Genomic DNA, 18,584 nt, shown 5'->3' with positions numbered 1-18,584 from the left:
CAGGTTCTGAAAGCAGAACCCTGCCTGGGTGGAGTAGTTCTGGTGGCTAGGTGTGAGAAATCAGCCAAAGGCCAAGTCTGCCCCCACCACTCTCCCTGTTGCTGTGATCACTGACTTTGCTGACAGGCCTGTTCTTCCTGAGATCCCACACAACTGCCTTGCCTCTGGGGTGAGCAGAAGACAGACTGTGTTGGGCTTGCCGGTTCCAAGAGAGTGCCTTGATGTCTTCCGGAGGCTGCTTCAGCTGCATGGGGGAGGGCAACTTGTCACCCCCTGGGCCAAGAGATCCCTGCTGTTCGGCTGCTCCCAACCTCCCACAGGAAGCCCAAGTACACATGGGGCTATCCAAACTGAGACAGGCTCAGGGGGCTGGGACTTGACATTTCCTGAGAGGCTCGTTTTGGGGACTGGTGTAGAAGCAGAGAGAAGGCAGGAATACTTGGGTTTTACTCCTATCCCAAGGGGCTCCTTGGGAGGGTAGAGCCAAGACTTAGAAACAGACTTCTTGTCTATGACAAAGAGAGGGGGAGGAGGAGGAAGGGGAGGGAGGGCAACACAGACACCTGAGACCACCAGAGAGAGTGGGGTGGAAATAAAAGCCTGATACTTTTAGGCCACAAGGTGCTATCAAATTCATATTTAACTTACCTCATGATAGTGTAAGCCTAAGACAGGAAAGCCAGGAAGCAAAAAGATTGGCGCAGTCTGACAGATAAACTCAGAGACAGATAAACAAGACCCCTGACCACGTGAGAGAACCAGAGAGAGAGGCAAGGCTGACCTTCCTTATTCCTTCAAAAAGGACATATCCTGGCATCCTGCTCCTGCCCGCACAGCTGAGTCCAGGGCCCTAGCTAGCCCTGCCTAAACTGTACTATGATCTCTCCTTCTCTCAATGTCTTTCACTCCCCCTGCCCATCTTCACTTTCCTTCCAGAAACTCCCAAGACAATTAATGACCACAAACCACCCCTCAGCATACACTACCCTACCTTCCACTCCTGCTAATTACCTGGCGGGTAGCACATTCGTCTGTGGAGCTTTATTGCCCTCTAGTGGTGAGCCTAAAGTCTGTGCTCCAGCTGCCTCCAGAATCAACGACTTTCAGGCTCCTCACCTGTGATTTGGATCCTGGGGTCATTGGTATACTCAGGTTATTCAAATCCCAAATGAAGATTTCCGAATCACTGGCCCCTGAGGCCAGGAGATTGCCCTGCATGAAGAATAGGCTTTTGGGGACACACCATCCCTGGAAGAGATGAGATAAGGAAAGGGTTAAGAGACCACATTTGGGGCTTCCAAAGCCTCTGCCATAGCAGCCTAGGAAGGGCCCAGAGGTACAGACTGGAAGTCACAAGTGAATGCTTCCATACAGATCTGTTACTCCATGGCTCGGCCACGTCTCACCAACTGAAATATAATACCTGGAGAGGATTGAAGTTGAGGGCTCTGACAGCTCCCGTGTGCTTCTGTCTCTGGGCAATCACAGGCTCCTTTCCCAAAGACAGGATGTGGGTCACATTGCATCGAGTAAGCATGCCATTGTCCCTGCTGCCTGCAATAACCCCGGAGCCTTCCAGAAGGCCATTGCCAAAGCTCCCCCAGGTCAGCTTGTGAAACTTAGAAAGAGGAGGTTCAGATCCACATCAGCAAGCACAGGGTGGGCATCTGTCAGCCTCTGCCATTATGGAGGCATCCTCACCCCTAGCTGGGGCCTGCTAGTCTCCCTCATTTATCAGCTACCAATGTTGGTTTCCTCTGCCTGGTCCTGCCCTTTCTCTGAAAAGACATTCCGTTTGTGTTACACTAGAAGCCAGGAGGCCGCTGCCTTGGAATAGTGTAGGGATGGGTTTTTTTTTAAGTTAATATAATTGGGATTATATAGGCCCAGTGATAAATACTTCAAATAGATAAATAATTCAAGTAAATCACTTAATCTTCACAACTCAAATAACAACTAACACTTACTGAATACTTCCTATGTACCAGGCACTGTTTTAAGTGGTTTACATGTACTAGCTGATTTAATATCCAACAACCCCTTGAGGAATTACTGTTAACTCCATTTTCAATTGAGGAAGCTGAGGCACATAGTAGTATGAAACTTCTGAATATAAAGTTAGCATTTCATCCCCATTTGACAGCTAAGAAGTGGCAGAGTCAAGGTTCAAAGTCAGGCCCAACTTATTTTAGAGTCTGAGCTCTTAACCATCATAAACTCTTCTGTAGCTGACTAGAAGCAGGTTCCTTAAACCAACAATTGCTGTCTCCTCTTCACTCTCAAACTGGAAGTAAGAAAAGACCCAAGGATTTCCCCACCCCATGCCTCTCCCATATGGCTAGCCCTTGGGAGCAGTTACATAGCTGCCAGCCCTACAGACACAGAGGCATGAATAAAACAATTGTTTGAGAAACACTTCTGGCTTTCTGAGGATGCTTCTAATAAGATACTGCCAGGGTCTTGCACAAAAGAAAAAGATGGACCCTGGGGCCCATGCAGGCAAGTACGGGTCCTCTGCAAAGGCCCTAGGGAATGCATATGAAATCCCCAAAGCCTCATAGGTGGTCTATCCCCCATTTCACAGCTGGTAGCCAAGGATATTTCAACAACCCTTCAGAGAAGCTAGATTTCACATCGAATGATGTCATATAAGATGCCTAACTGAAATGAAATGTTCCCATACCGTGGAAACAATCAGCAAAGAAATTGAGTGGGATGACCAGGCAGGAACCTGTTTTGTCAGTCAGTAGAGCAGAGGCAACCTGTAGGAGTGAAGAACTGAGAACCAGTTCAGACCTGGTTGGCATCTGAAGGAAAACAACAGAGCTGACACAAATGGCAGCCCTAAAGCTACTGTCAGAAGATTATGTTTTGCAAGGTTGCATTGATTTTAACAGGGCAGAAGAATGTGTTCCATACTGGCTCAAGAGTCAGTCATGTCATCCTGGGGCTAAAGGTCAATGCGGGCAGAGGGCAAGTCAACAGAGTAGCTGGAGAAGCCTACAATAGGTCACCCAGGAACTGAAGGGGGTATGGTCAGTGAAAAACTCACATGGGAATGGTAGATACTGCAGTGACCTCATTATGGTCAGAGCACATGACATATAGATTAAAAAGGTACCTGAGACTTCAAAGACGAATCACCAAAGGGTTAGAGAGGAGGGCCCAGTTACCTTAGTAGCGGCCAAAATACAGAATGCAGAGTAAGACAAAATGATTTTCTTTCTGAGCACGTAGAAAGTACATTCCAACTGTTAACCATTTCATTAGTGAGGGTGAAGCTGGAGCGCAAGCAGAACATGATAAAGAACACTGGAAGGGTGGGAACATGTGGGATGAGCTAAGCAAGGATGGGGACTTGATCATTCAGTGGGCTCAAGGAGTGTCAATCATGTCTGCTCTGCACATGGACAGGCAACAAGAGATAGCTCTGTGCATGAGCATGGAGAAAGAGAGAGAGCAACAGCAGGTGAGCAAATGCAACAAAGTGTTAACAGTTGATAAATATAAGTAAAGGCATATGACTGTTTATTGTACTAGTCTGAAAATTCTCTGAATCTTTTAAAGATTGAAATTAAAACATAAAAAGATGGCCTTTGGCCTGCAAATAGGATTTCCAGAGATTTAAGGAAGAGTACAGGAAGTTTGGATACGTTAGTACAGAAGTATAGGAAGCATTTGTATAGATAGGTGGGAACTTTCAAAACAGGAGAATACAGGTGGACTTGTCTGCTAAAGAGGGTTCCAGGATGATGGCCATGATAGGACCACACAGCATTGAGAATGATGGGGGGGTACTTGAAAAAAACACAGATTCTTTGATTCCTACCACATTTTTTGAAGCAGAACTCCTGACAGGCCCTCAGAACACGCATTTTTAACAAGGGGCCCCAAGTGATTCTATTAAATAGCCAGGGTTGAGAACCAGTGTCCTGTGTATTAGATACATCACATTGCATACCAGCATAGAATAGGGGAAAATGTCGAACTTCATAAAGTAGAATCAGCCCTAACTACCAGCTCATGGCTCTGCTTCTGGAAAAAATAAAAAGACAAGGCAAAAAAAAGTAAACTGTAGCCTATGAAATCAGAACACCATACCACCTAAGCTCATCTGACACCAAGCTTTACCTTACAATTAGGAATATGCTATATAAATTCTTGCTTCTGTGATTTACGTATTTCTTTGGGGTTTTGCTTTTATTTGCTTAGTAAGGTTCCTTTTGAAAAATCCCAACCTCATATTAGTGAACTTAAGTGAAACAGAGTTTATCCATTCTGGGCCAAAATAGCAAAGAAAATCCACGTTTCCTTAAAAGTCCAACAGAATGGGTGAGGATGCAGAGAAAGTGGAACCCTCCTATACTGTTGGTGGGAATGTAAATTAGTTCAACCATTGTGGAAAGTAATATGGAGGTTCCTCAAAAAACTACAAATAGAAATACCATTTGACCCAGGAATTCCACTCCTAGGAATTTACCCAAAGAAAACAAGATTCCAGATTCAAAAAGACATATGCACCCCATGTTTATCATAGCACTATTTATAATAGCCAAGATAGGGAAGCAACCCAAGTGTCCATCAGTAGATGAACAGATAAAGAATATGTGATACATATGCACAATAGAATATTATTCAGCCATAAAAAGAAAAGAAATCCTATCATTTTCAACAACATGGATGGAGCTAGTGGGTATTATGCTCAGTGAAATAAGACAGGCAGAGAAAGACAAGTACCAAATGACTTCACTCATTTGTGGAGTATAAGAACAAAGCAAAACTAAAGGAACAAAATAGCAACAGACTCACAGACTCCAAGAAGGGACTAGTGGTTGCGAAAGGGAGGGAGGTGGGTGGGTGGGTGGGGAGGGAGTGAGAAGGGGATTAAGTGGCATTGTGATTAGCACACATAATGTAGGGTGTCACGGGGAAGGCAGTATAGCACAGAGAAGTAGTGACTCTATAGCATCTTACTATACTGATGGACAGTGACTGCAATGGGGTGTGGCAGGGGGACTTAACAATATGGGTGAATGTAGTAACCACAATGTTGCTCATTTGAAACCTTCATAAGTTTGTATATCAATGACACATTAATAAATAATAAAAAATTTAAAAAAGTCAAACAGAATGGCGAAGGCAGTGCTCTCAGTTGGCGGATAAAGGTAGTCGAGTGGAGCATTGAATGTTTGAGAGAACTACTTTTCCTAATGCCTTGTATGCACTCTGTGCCTACTATGTACCCTGAATCCACCACAGAGAAAACAGGGCCAGAAAGTTAAACAATGTGCCCAAAAGGACATCAGATGGATAGCTGGGATTTGAACTAAGGTCTGTCCAAGAACAAAGCCAACACTCTCTCTACTGTGTGATCCTGATGGCTCTGGAGAGAAGGCAAGTCTTGAAAACAGGATACTAAGAGAACCATGCACAACATTTTTTTTCTTCTTGGTGCTATCTCTTACCCAGGCACTCAGAGATGTCACAGTCATCCCCAAGTAGTTAGAAATGAGATAAAGGTACCGGGAGGTAGATTGCCTACTTTCTTCAGGTTAGAAGATGGCTCATATAGAGGTTTTAGAGGCTAGTAAGAGATACAGAATTTCAGTGCAGACAGAGGGTGGAGTGTAGCAGATCATACACTGGCCTGTGACCCTCATTCAGCCACAGTAGCTATATCCTCAGTGCAAAAGTCAATACATAAAGAATGTATTATCTTCTCAGAAGCCTTTCCTCTTCAGTGAGATTCATCTAACAAACCAAACACTGCTCACTTCAGTGCCCATGCTAATCCCTATTGATTCTGATTGCATCCAGTGGCATTTATCCATGCACTCGCCTCAGTCTATTTATAGCTTGAGGCTGTCCTTTGTCTACACCCATACCAGTGTTTCAGAACATTTCTCTTTCAGTCTGGTATTTCTAAATACATAATACTTCTCGGATGCATCATGAGTTGAGGATAAGGGAATCTTCAGGATTCAAATGTGGCTGAGGCATGGGTCTGGAGAAAAAGCAGGCAGAGGAAGGGGGAAGATTTTGAAAAGTTAATAACCAAGAGACCCAGGGAGGTTTTTGTTTTGTTTTGCTTTGCTTTTTGTTTTGTTTTTCAAGGAAAAAGGAAGGAGACCAAGCCAGACAAAGAAAAGGAAGGGAGAATGAATGTGAGACCTGAATTTGGAGCTCTGTAGGTTCTTCATAGTCATCTACAACCTCTTCTTTATACATAAGTAAGGAAACCTAGAACCACTGACAGAACTCAGTTTGTCCAAAGTCATATAGCCATAGCCAAGGCTACAGCCTGACATAACTGTAATTTCCACTAAACCACACAGAAGATGACACAGAAAATAAAGAGGGAAGCATAAAGTGAAGGATGGGTAGCCTCCATCTACCCTGATCATCCTGGTCAATAGTTTGTGATGCTGATTTTTGTGTAAGTGACCTAATCCAGGCTGGAACAGACAGAAGTGGATGTCTTAGACCCTGGGGTGTCTAAGATGATTTTTTTCAGAAAAGGCCCCAAAAGAACTGTGTCAAAGGTAATCCTTTAGGTCTTTGAGAATGAGAATCTTTGACACAATAATAGGGGTAGAGAAAGAAAGTAGAGATAACTGTACTACTTATTTTGGTTATGGCCCCCAAGTCCCTGCAGGGTGGAGCAGGATATGAGGTAACATTCATGATTTCGAATTCAGCACCAACAGTTCAAAAAGGGTCCCTTCAACCTAGCTGGCTGCAAAACAAATAGACTGTCACCCTTAAAAAGCTCTTGAGGCACTAAGACCAATGAAGACTAACTGTCTAACTTAAGCGGTGGCTCTGAAGGCTTAGTTTGGTAATTCAGAAGTTTCTACTATCACTCATTCATTCAACACATATTTATTCAGCACCTAATGCCAGGCACTGTTCTAGATGCTAGAGATACAGCAGTGAATAAAAAAACACAGAAACTCTGCCCATGTGGATCTTAGGATTCAGTTTTAAGGTTTCTTAAGCAATTATATTGCCTTTCTTAGGGAACTCTTAGCCCTAAGGAGCCACTACAGGGCTGAAGCTGCTGCTTGACTGGTTGAGGAAAAGAGCCCTTACACCTGCCCCTTTTCTTAATTCCAGGTATATAGCTCACCCCTTTCAGAGGCTCTTTCTGAAGTGCTTGCTTAGAGGCTAATTATAGCTCATTACTATTGGTAAGCCCTGAGTGCCTACTCTTCAAAATATACAAGTATTGGAAATACAAAGAGATGTAAAATGTAAAATAAGGGATTCTGTCATAAAGTGATACAGGGGCTCAAAAAAGGGAGAACAATGACTAACCTTTCATTTTTATTAGGTTAAACCATGAAATGAAAGAGGAGGGTACTGCTGGCTAAATATCTTAACTGATGTCCCAAATGGATCAAAAATGTGCAAGAGAATGGAAAGTTGCATGTTACACCAATAATCTCTAAAGTGGAATGGGAAAGATCATTCTCTGGGCTGTAAGAAAAAGATCTATATTTTAACCTAAAAAATGATAGAAATTGCACAGCAATGATTAGCACAGCAATACATGTATCTTATTTATATTGGATATATAACTTGCATATAGTGAATATTCACATTTTTCCTATCATACAAAATTTGGAGATGATTGCTTCAGACTGTAAGCCTCATTTTTACAAGACTTATAAGAGCTGATGAATAAGGGAAAGAAAGTAGGCTTTGGAGTCAGTTAGGCCTACACATAAATCCTAGGGGTTTTGGTTTCCTCCTATGTAAAATGGATATAATGTATTTATTGCTTAGGCTCATTCTGAGGAATGAATAAGATATACAGAGCCCCTGGCATAGTGCCTGGCACGTACACATGTGCTCAGTGAATGCCAGTACCCAGCCCTGTAAGCCTGACAGAGCCATGAGATCCACGAGTATCCAATCAGCGCCTAACAGCAATAAGGAGAAGGTCATTCGTTCTCCTCCCACTGGCAGGAAAGGGAGATGTTGCATAAGGTCATCTTCACAAGAACCACGGAGGAAGGAATCACCATCACTGGGTTCAGAGAGAGATCAGGTCCTGGTGGGCACAGGCATGTGTGAGGCATCTCCATCACATGATTCTGCCCAACACTGCTGCTGCTCCTGGCCAGAAAGGTGGGAGTAGATGTTTTAAAAATCATTTTGCAACATAAACCCAGAATTAACTTCTCTCCAACTTGGTAAATTTCCTTCTTCTCTCAGTTGTCTCCTCATGAGTCCTGAGGAAAACACACTATTCCCAGGATTCCCCATCAGGATCTGCCTTTCAAACCCATCAACAGTTCAGACATAGTATCTGCTTGAGGCAGAAAGGACTTCCTTGCGTTTCAAGTCCAAAGAGGGGTCCCTGAAATCAACCTCAAAGATTTCCAATGTTCTACTTGTGCTAAAGGAGGCATCTGGCTGCTGGGCAGATGTTCCTAGGCACAAGAAAAGTCAGGAAGAGACAGCATATGAGCAACAATACATGCATGGATTTGGGTATAATGGTTATGGAGTGGAGAGGACAAAGAACAGGAGAGGACTGGGGAAACCCTTTTTCAAATGGTAACACAAAAGCAAGAAAGCATGATATGCCTAACCTTGAGCCATAGTCCAAGGCTGCCCAGGCACCAAAAATACCTAATAGCTCCTTGCTTATGTTTGCAAGCCAACCCGACCTTCCTATGACTCTAAAGCACCATAAAGAATTCTGGATATTAAGTTTCCCCTCAACTTGTGCACTTCCAGTGGATCCTAGTCCAGTGGATCCAGTGGCCAGATATACAGGGTACTGGCTGTACTGGCTGGCTGGGCTTCACACCTGGACAGCTGGCCACTCAAGTTCCTTCAGCTCCATGGTCTGTCCTGTAGGCGGCAGGAAACTGACGTGGCCCTCAGCCCACAGAAAACAGCAAACAGCAAGCTTGAGTGCCAGATGTAGGGAGCATCTATGGAAATGATATCTTGCTTCTCTCCCCACCATTACATTTCAGGGCAATAAAGATCAAATACATGACCATCTATAGATCTATAAGTACAGTTCATTTACCCAATTACTGAAATGTAATGCTTTATAACCAAAATGATATTCAACTACACTTGTTGCCACAGGCCCAATGGCGATTATAACCATCAAACCAGATAATCTCTCAATGACCCTATCCATTCCCTAGGCTTTACATGTCATCCATGTGTTGGTAACTCCCAAATTTCTATCACCAACATAGTTCCCATCTGAGCTCCAAGATCTTATATATAACTGCTAATCAAATATTCCCACTTGGACAGAACAGATACCTAAAAGTTAGTCTGTCTAAAATGGAATTCTCTATTCCACTCTTCCTTCCTCCCAGATCTGTTCTTCCTCCAGTTGTCTTCATCTCAGTAAATGGTACCACTGTCTACCCAATTGCTTAATATGGCAGCCTGAAAATTACCCTTTATCTCTTATTCTTCCTTATTCTCTTCTAATCCATCATTAAGTCTTCCTGATTTTTACCTCAAAAATATATCATAATTTGTCTACTTTTCTCCATCTCTACCACCACCACTCTGTTTGAAGACACACCATCATCTCTCACCTGAATTACTGCAATAATCTTCCAACTAGTCATCTTCCTGCTACTCATACCATCACCCAATGAACTCACTATATAGCAGCAGGAGTGAACTTTTAAAATAAAAAATAGTATTTTGGCATCCCATTTTAAAATCTTTCAATGACTTCTATCACACTCAGAATAAAGTTCACACCCCCTATTGTGACCCTGCTCAAAGGCACAAGACTGCCCCTACAACCTCTTCTCCTGCTACTTTCCACCTTAGTCATTGTGCTCTAGACACATTAGTCTTTTTTCATTTCTTAGATTTTTTGCCACCTTAGAACTTTCATAAAAATTTTTCCTATACTTTGAATGTTCTTCTTTTCATTTTTTGCAAAACTGGCTCCTTGTCCTATCTTTCCGGGCGAAGGTTCTTACTCCCTCAGAAAACTGAGCCGCCTTCTCAAACAGCCTCAATTTTTGTCTCCTTGGCAATTTATAATTGTATATTTCTTAATACTTATATATTATATTATATATATTATATATAATATTTATACTGTTGATCTTATGCTCTAATAAGTAAACTCCATGAGAGCTAGTATTGTGTCTGCTTTGTTCATCATATTCGGTATAACTAGTGCCAGAACAATGTCTAGCACATAGTAAGTGCTACATAATTTTTTTGGAAAGAATGCAGACATCCATTTTAACTCTGTGGTTTCCAATCTAATTCTAATGCATATTCAAGCTGCCATCGCAACCGTCCAGCAAGGCAGCAGAAGAGTTAAAAAAAAAAAAGTAACAGTAAACTTGAGGGAGGAAAGTTGGGACCCACTGTAACCTGCTTGAACAAGCAAGTCAGTCTCAACCTACAAAAACTGGAGATATAGCATTGCTTAATCTCTAATGTACTTTCCAGCTTGAAGAAAGGTTAAGGCAGTCAATTCAGCCAAGATTTCCAGGGGGCCTCTAAACACTGTAGGCTCCATCAGGTATTATCTGACACGCTGTACATTACACAGTCACCAGTGCCACCTGCTGGTCAAAGCCATTTTCACGTTTTGGGGAAAGATCCCTCAACAGGAGCTGCGACTAGCACTGTGCATTTGACATGCCTATTTTATTTAATCCTCAACAATGGTTCTATGTGGTAAGTAGTATTTTTATCCCCATTTTACAGGGAAGAAATATAGGCAGAGATATAAATCCCAATCAGCCTCCACAGTCCAGTGTTTTTAACCGTTGTGTTAGGCTAAATTCCATAATGTTTAAATCCCTAACATTATGGAAATTGGGAAGATGGGCTTTCAATCTACTTCGTTCAGAGACATCTGTTGACAAAATAGGTCCCCCTTGGGTCAAAATAGCCATGGATTGGAGGTGGGGGGCTGTTGAAGGTGGGAGAGCTACGATCCTTCAACCAAGACCTGAACAGACTCTTGGCAGCGATGGAGGGCGCCAGCTGCCCTTGGCAGTCCAGTCCCTACGGAGGGCCGTCAGCACAGCATCTCCCTGGCCTTCCCCGAAGCGCGGCGCGCCTGGGTCAGTCATGACAGGCATTCCCGCCCTAGCGGGGCACTGGGACGCGGGCGGGCTCTGGGCAAGCGCGCGCTGGGGAGGGACCCTCGTCTGGCGGGGCAACCCCGGCGCGGCAGGAAGAGTGGGGCCGGCACTAATCCCAGCGCGCGCAGAGTTGCGGAGCGCCTGCGAGACGCTTTGGCCGCAGCCCCGGGGCCAGCTCTCCGTGGAGGGCAAGCTTCCCCCGGCGGTCTCCCGAAGGAGGATCGGCACTCCGGGTCCCCAGCCCGGTCTCTGCTCTCGGGGGCCCCAGACAGCCGGGAAACCAACCTGCACCGAGAGGCCAGGGCAGGGGTCACAGCCAAAGCCAGTCCTCGCCAAGGGCTTTTGGGCTCAGCGGAGCGTCGTGGACGGCGGCTGCACAGGGCCAAAAGCAGTCCTGGTTCGCTGGGCACCGTCACCTACACGCACCGCAGAGCACCCAGCGAGTAGCCAGCCGACCCACGGAAAGGATGTAATAAGATTAGTTCTTAATCTGGCCTCCCTCACCTGTCCTGTGACTGCACAGTGGGTCAGATCCTGCCACCAGCAATTTTTGGTCTATTCAATTTGTGCCAGGCTCTCAGGGCAGCCTCTGAAAAGGGAAATACTAATTCATTATCTACTCACTGAAGTGGAGAAGACCTGGTGCTAGTTCCAGACGCTCAGTGTAATCCTAATTGAGGAGGCAAAACGTAGTCGAGCCCATAAACAGCGGTGAGGCGAGTGACTCACTGCAGCCCAGCAACTTATGCCCCCAGACTGTTGAACTAATCAAGGGACATTGGGGTGCAGAGGGCGAGGTACTATAGACCAGAGGCTTCCTGGAAGATTTCAGGGACATAAGATGGGTGTTACATCTTAAAGCTGCAAGACAGGTGATTTTCCAGTAAGGAGGAAGGGGCCCAACAGGCTGAAGTCACCCTGGCATTTCCCATACCCTGAATGATACTCACAGTTGGGGGAGTGGGCTGGATAGATTGTGGAATACCAATTCAACTCTGCAGATAATTGGGAGTTACTGAAAATTATGGGTACGATGCAGTAAGATAGATTGTGTTTTGAGACTAGCAATATGTTTTCCCTTGGAGGGAAGAGAGAGCTGAAGGCAGGGGACTCAAATTAGGAGACTAAGAACAATCCAGGTACCAGGTGATAAAAGCTTGGATTAATATCATGACAATGGATTAGTACAGTCCAGTAAATGAAAACTGGACTGGTAGAAGTTAGAGGAAGAGGTGAATATACATGATCATTCCATCCATCATACACCACCATACTTAATGTTTAAGGGAATTATGGCAATTTCAAATGAACATGTTCTTAGACCTATTGACTCAAAACTTTCATTTAATGCATGACTACTGTATTCTTACCTAATATACCTCCAAGATGGTGAACCTGTTATGGTTCCCAAGTCACTGTGAAACTCTAAATTTCTTTTTCACGTGGACTTAGGAGTTTCGAAGTCAGGACAGAAGCCAATTTAGGGCATTGCCTCTGCCTGCCCACTCTATGTGCTAAGTACTAAGTATTTCTTGAACTTCTTAGCACAAGAGTAGATGAGACCTGAAGGAAAGTACAGTTGAAAACCGAACTTCAGGCAACACATCAAATTAGGAAATGAGGCAGGTCACCAATGGAGTGCTTGAACCAAAGGCATAGGTCAGTTTCAAGCATGACATTTTTTTTTAAGTGCACTCTAATCTCAACTCACACATCTTAGAAATTCTTCTTTGTCTAGATAACTATTTGAAGGCAATTATTTTGTCTTGTTCAATTTTATACTCCCAAGGCCTATTGGTGTCTGGGTGTCTGATATATATTAGGCACACAGATGTTAATGATTATCAAATGCTATAGAGGACAGAAAATGAAGACAGATAAAAGCATGTAGACCTTCAAGGAGCAGCATGTTAGTGTGTCTAAGTGCCCACTCCCTAATCCCATAAAGTCTCTTTCACTACCTATACAACTGCTAAAGGGCCCATATCTAACCCAAATGGACTTGCTTTGATAGGTCATGTTGAATGTATGCTTTTTTATGGGACAAGTTTTCAGGCAGTATGACTGTAAACTAAGAAAATGTTCCCAAAGGGAGGAAAAATAAATGAATTGGCTCACTTAACAGATGCAATGAAATAGACCCTCAAAAACATGATTTTCCAAGGCTATTATAGGAGCTTGGATGCAAGGGTTCAGAATAAGTCATTGAACTATATTCTAATTCATAAATATAGGTAATGTAAGCTTGTAAAAGGCTAGAATTCAGAAGTTGCTTGGGAATAACGAATACATATTCCTGTAACAGAAATAACATTAGCAGCAATCACAGCCCTAGGCCAGTTCAAAAATACCTATTTACCCTAGAATATACTTGAAACATGTTAGAGTACATTATTTTTTAAACTAACCACTACAAAAAAGGTGTTTTTATGGGAAATAAAACACCTTTTTTATAAAACAGCTTATTTCAAGTTGGGGAGTCAGGAACACTACCTTCCTTCTTCTTCAGCCTTATAAACAGGAAAAGGAGCTGCACTTCACACCTGCTACACAACTGCAACCTCGGCTACTTCAGTCCCAGCAAAATTACCAATAACATCTTCTTGTGGTTAACTCCCCCCACCCTCCCATTCTCCAATTTCAGAGGGGGTTGGGAGCAGGGGCAGACAGCAAGCAGAAAAAAGAAAAAGGATGAAGTTCCTCAAGGAAGTGGCTATTCCTGGGGAAATGAGGAACAAATACCATAGCACTACGTTTTATTAGGGGTTTCATTAAGGTTAAATCTCTAGAAATAAGGGAGTCAGTCAGGGGGCATAAAGCCGACGAAGCCTCCTCAGATCTCATAGTGAACCACTGGCTCAGGTTCTTTGGTGGGATCGCCGCCTCGTTCCAGGTATAGATTATTATAAGGATACTGCTTTGGCCCCTAAGGAGGAAACACAGGTCAGCAAGAACAGCATACATCCAGCTACTACCTGGCTATATCCCAGGTCTGAGTTAACAATCACACACAGTAAATGGGTATGAGGTGGCCTCTGGTCAGACCCAGCTGAGCTAGAACAGCAGAACAGCACTCCTCTTCCCTGCTCAGCCCTAGGCAAAGAGGAAGCCCAGTTTCTAGGGAAATGGTGCCTACACTGTGGGGGGGGGGGAAGGGAGGGAAGGAGGGAGAGGGAGAGAGGGAGAGAGGGAAGAAGGAGAGAGGGGGAAAGGGGGAGAGGAGGGGAGAGAAAGACAGAGAGAGAGAGAGAGTGAGAGTGAGCTTTCTAAATGAGACGATGCATCCATCCATCCCACTCTCTCCTGGGGTTGAGACAGACTCAATCTCCTTTAAGTCACTCAGCCTCTAATGGTTCCACCACTAAAGTGGCCTAGGAAATGAGGCGTGCAGGAGCAGCGGTGGGGGAGGCACAGAGGAGACATGGCTGGGTCGTGCTTTAGGGGCTGCTGGCTTTACCAACAAACAGCTGTCAGAGAACACAGCTCAAGGGGCAGAGAGGGTGATGTGCTTACAGAACTGAAAAATGGAAGAATCACACTGTATATTTTGCTCTTCTAAAGTGAAGTTAGTGCTCACACCAGCTCTACGTGCACTCTCCAGCCTGGAGCCCCTGATGCTTGGAGGGGAGGCTCATGTCAGTGCACACAGACACACCAGCTACCATTAGGACATTGATTATCTCTGCAGAGGTAGCCCTCAGCAGCCAACTACAAACATGGCAGTCTTTCTGCCTTTAGTTCCTTTTCTTACAACCTATCCTGTAGACTATTCCTAGAATAATCTTCCTAAAAACCTAGCCTTCATTATATCACTCTTCTGTTTACAAACCCAACATGGCTCCCTGCTGCCTAGGGGAAGACCAAATCATCACTCAGGGAACCCCTACTATTGTCTGCACCTGGTGCATAGTAGGGGCTTCATAAGTATTTTTTGAATTAATGCATTACTATACCATTGAGTCCAATTCCTAGCCATGTAGTAAAAGCTGCCCAACCTAACCATCAACTTTTTTTTTTAACAGCAATTTCCACATCTGATTTCCCAGGGCATCAGAATTATCTGGGTACTTGTTAAATATGGATTCTCCAACCCCACCACAGAGCTACTGAATTAGACTCTCCAGGAAGTAGAGCCCAGGAATCTCAGTTTTTAGCAGGATTAGGTCACCAATGTAGCTGGTTATCTGGGAACTATTTATATACCTATTCCACTCCAGCTAATTCACTCTCATTTTCCTTTCTTCATTTTGTTTTCTCTTGCCCCAAAAGTTCTCTCCAACTTATCCCCACCATTCAAAGTCTACAGATACATTTTTAGTATCCAGCACAATTCCTCTCCTTAACAGCACCTCATACCCCTTGGCATATACATTCACTACATACATATATACATAAAAATGGTGTCAAATTCCTATGTATCTGTTCAAATGTTCACCATGTCATTTATCTAAATTTTCTTATCCAATTAAATTTCCTTAAAGCTAGACAGTATATTTTCTATGTCCTTTACATTCTCCAAAATAAAAGTGCCTATGCTTATAGTAAACACTTGCTTTCAGTACCCTACAAGTGCCCTTCACACCCCAACAAAGGAAAAGGCTTCAGATCTAGATTCCTTGACTCCACCTTGAAAGATCACTTGCTGAAACAGAATTGGTAAGTACAGCCCCAAATGGCAACTCTAGAGACTGGCTGGCTTCCACATTTTCATTCCTCACTGAAACTGTTTCTTACCGCTCAGACCTATCCAAGATGTAGGCATAGAACACTGCTCTAGTACTTGTGCCAAGCCAATGGGTAAGGCCTCCCATAGGCCTTCAGGAAGCCAACCTGGATCCCTACTCCACAGACTTCATTCTCTCAGGAAATGGGGCTTAGTCAGTGTGCCTAAGGGAGCACTTCTCAGATACTCACCACAGGCTGGTAGGTGGGGTAAGTCTCCCCCACCCAAAACATGAACACCATGAAGGCCACGAAGCCGAAGAGATGCTTACACATGACATTCCAAGAAACAGGTGTGGGCGACGTGTCTACACGGTTCCTGATATACATGTCTATGTCCCAGTGCATCTGAAGCAGAAAGGCAGATTGTTACAGTTTTTCCTGCAAAAGACAGGAGGTCCAGAGTGATCAGAGCCTGATACAACGCTTGACAAAGACATTCTACTGCCTAGGCAATATTCTGAGAGCCAAGTCTGAGATACTTTGGCTGACAGGACTGGCTGCTAGCTTGTGTCTAGGTTCTGCTAACTAGAGACAGCTCAGTCATGGAAGCTCACAACTTTCACAATACAGAGCTTTACTTATTGCCCAGAAGCACCATTCCAAGTGCCACACTGGTTATCTAAGATCTCAGACCACTACACCTTGCTTCCTTGGGCAGAGATGTGCCATTTGAGCTGAAGAAAGAATCCCCAGGAAAACATTCAGGAGAAAGAAGGAAAGTCAAATGGAATTGGTTCTCTCACCGGTTCACCCCAGTTCAACCTCAAGTCTGGGTGGTCCCACTCATACCATGGATCCCTCTCCTGCTGTGAGCGGTCAGGCAGCTTCGGGTAGTCGCCATACCTGAGAAACAGCAAGAACTTCTGGAAGGGGCCCTGGTCAGCCTCAGACAATTCAGTCTCCTCATCTCAGAGATGAGAATGACACAGACAGTTGCCTCTCTTAGGACAGAGGAACTGACTTTCAAATCAAGATCTTAATTTCTAGTCATTAAGCACAGAACTAACCACAGAAGTCCATGTTGTGATTACAAATTCATGTCAAACTCTAAAACATTCTAACTTACATAAACTTTTTTGCCTTCTTTCAACAAAAAGAAAAAAAAAATCACACAGTGTTATAATGTTAGAGCTGGATGGGAATTTAGTAGTCACTCTGAGTGATTCCCTCAGACAGGATATTAAACTGAAGTTTAGGGTATGAACCCAAGGTCACCCAGTTAATTGGAATAAAAGTAGAAAGGGTAATATTATAAAAGTATTCTTTTCATAGCAACTGCGCTCAACTACCAAGTTGGCATACATCTCCATGTCTCAAGCACCTCATGGGATTTCTTGCTAACCTGGGTTTTCCTCCAATAAATCAAAGTTCAACTGATATAGACCGCTACCAAGGCTGCTCTTGTCCACAACACAATAACAGACATAGGAAATGATGACAACTAGACATGTGTCACAGAAAATGACTGGAAAACACACAGAATAGGAGCTGCTGAAACCACAATTGAAAGAGTGATGCTAAGACAGAAAATGAGATGACAGTAAATCACTTCAGATAATTAACCACAGGGACGTTATGTGGCTGTGGGAGAGGAGGATGGCAGAGGATAACACATATTGGAGTGAGTTGGCTATTTCATCTGTTTATAGTTGCTATGATTTCCACAAGCCTAAGAGTAAAGATTTTTCTTTTTTAAAGGAATACATACACAAATACAGAGTGCTCCACTTACAAATAAGGTTCTCATGGCAGAAGTCAAGCTCCAGCCTGGTCACGTGCCTGGATGACAGCACCTGAGCCCAGCAGATGCTCAATCTAAATGAAACCTTTCACTATGGCTGGAGCCAAGGAAGGCTCCTGTTATTCAGGGATCCTCAAGGGATCTATTAAAACCTCGGCTTTCTCATTTGAGGAAACAGCCTGAGCCAAGAAGAAAATTGAAGTCCTCTCGGCTGCAGCTGCTCACTCATCCCTTCCCATGTCTCTCCACCGAGAAAAGCAACCACACCATTGCGTCTGTGGGGTCACGAAAAGGTTCCGGGAGAAAAGGGTCAGAGTCAAGTCACCTAACTCAGTCGGCCTTCTCCCATCAGTACCCGATTGCAGGCAGCCTGTCTCACCCCATGCCATCATCCGGGTACGGCTCGTAGTCTTCAACCCGCATATTATACTTCTTGGCGGCGGCGGCCCGTTCTTCTGGAGTCCTGGGATAGGGCCCCGGGAGCATGTCCTTGGTAATATGGGAGGCTGGAGAGCAGAAGAGGGCAGGTCAGAAGCGACCCCGTTTTTCCTGCCGCCCCGAAAGCTTCCAGCTGCTATGGCTGCAGAGGTCTGGACTTCACGGGAATAGCAAGACCCTCGACCCCCTCTTCCTGACCAACTCCACCTCCGCCTCCTTCCCGGGCAGGGCCACCGCAGTATCCGGAATAACTAACCCTCCCTTCGCCCCCATCTACACAACACACCAAACCTCAGGTATCCCCTTCCCACACTGAAGCCTCTCCCGGTCTCGCGGACCTGTCCGTGCACCCAGCGGGACCACCTTCCGGGCTGTCCTTTGCAGCCAAAGGGCTCCCAGGACCCGCACCCTGGCCGCCGCCATCTTCACCTTCTTCCCGTTTCACCCTGCACATGCGCAAAGGCCTCCTCACGGCGGCTGAGCAGGGCCAAACCTGACAGTGGAAACCGGTAAGAAAGAAAAGGCTTAGGATTCAAAAAGGGCGGCGAAGCCAGAGGGTAGCTAAGTGGATG

General features: G+C 44.5%; 2 protein-coding genes across 2 annotated transcripts in view; both read right to left on the bottom strand.

The window, feature by feature from the left end:
• Window positions 1-11,382, bottom strand: part of SEC31B (SEC31 homolog B, COPII coat complex component) — a 29,042-nt gene extending 17,660 nt beyond the window's left edge. The window contains 5 exon segments of the mRNA XM_037001232.2: window positions 96-238; window positions 1,117-1,212; window positions 1,424-1,618; window positions 8,308-8,438; window positions 8,743-11,382. Of these exon segments, the coding sequence (XP_036857127.2) occupies window positions 96-238; window positions 1,117-1,212; window positions 1,424-1,618; window positions 8,308-8,438; window positions 8,743-8,983 (806 nt within the window). The 5' untranslated portion in view covers window positions 8,984-11,382.
• A 2,467-nt stretch (window positions 11,383-13,849) lies between these two features.
• NDUFB8 (NADH:ubiquinone oxidoreductase subunit B8) lies at window positions 13,850-18,509 on the bottom strand. Its single transcript, XM_037001231.2, has 5 exons — window positions 18,351-18,509; window positions 17,954-18,080; window positions 16,577-16,676; window positions 16,023-16,178; window positions 13,850-14,034 (listed from the first exon to the last, which is right to left on the bottom strand). Exons 1-5 carry the CDS (start codon window positions 18,433-18,435, stop codon window positions 13,942-13,944), a joined length of 561 nt encoding a protein of 186 aa, XP_036857126.2. The 5' UTR covers window positions 18,436-18,509; the 3' UTR covers window positions 13,850-13,941.
• Window positions 18,510-18,584: the final 75 nt, after the last annotated feature.

Source organism: Manis javanica, chromosome 7, assembly GCF_040802235.1.
Source record: "Manis javanica isolate MJ-LG chromosome 7, MJ_LKY, whole genome shotgun sequence".
Taxonomy (NCBI): Eukaryota; Metazoa; Chordata; class Mammalia; order Pholidota; family Manidae; genus Manis; species Manis javanica.
The sequence above is the reverse complement of the archived record's forward strand: the minus strand, read 5'-3'. Positions and strand labels throughout refer to the sequence as shown.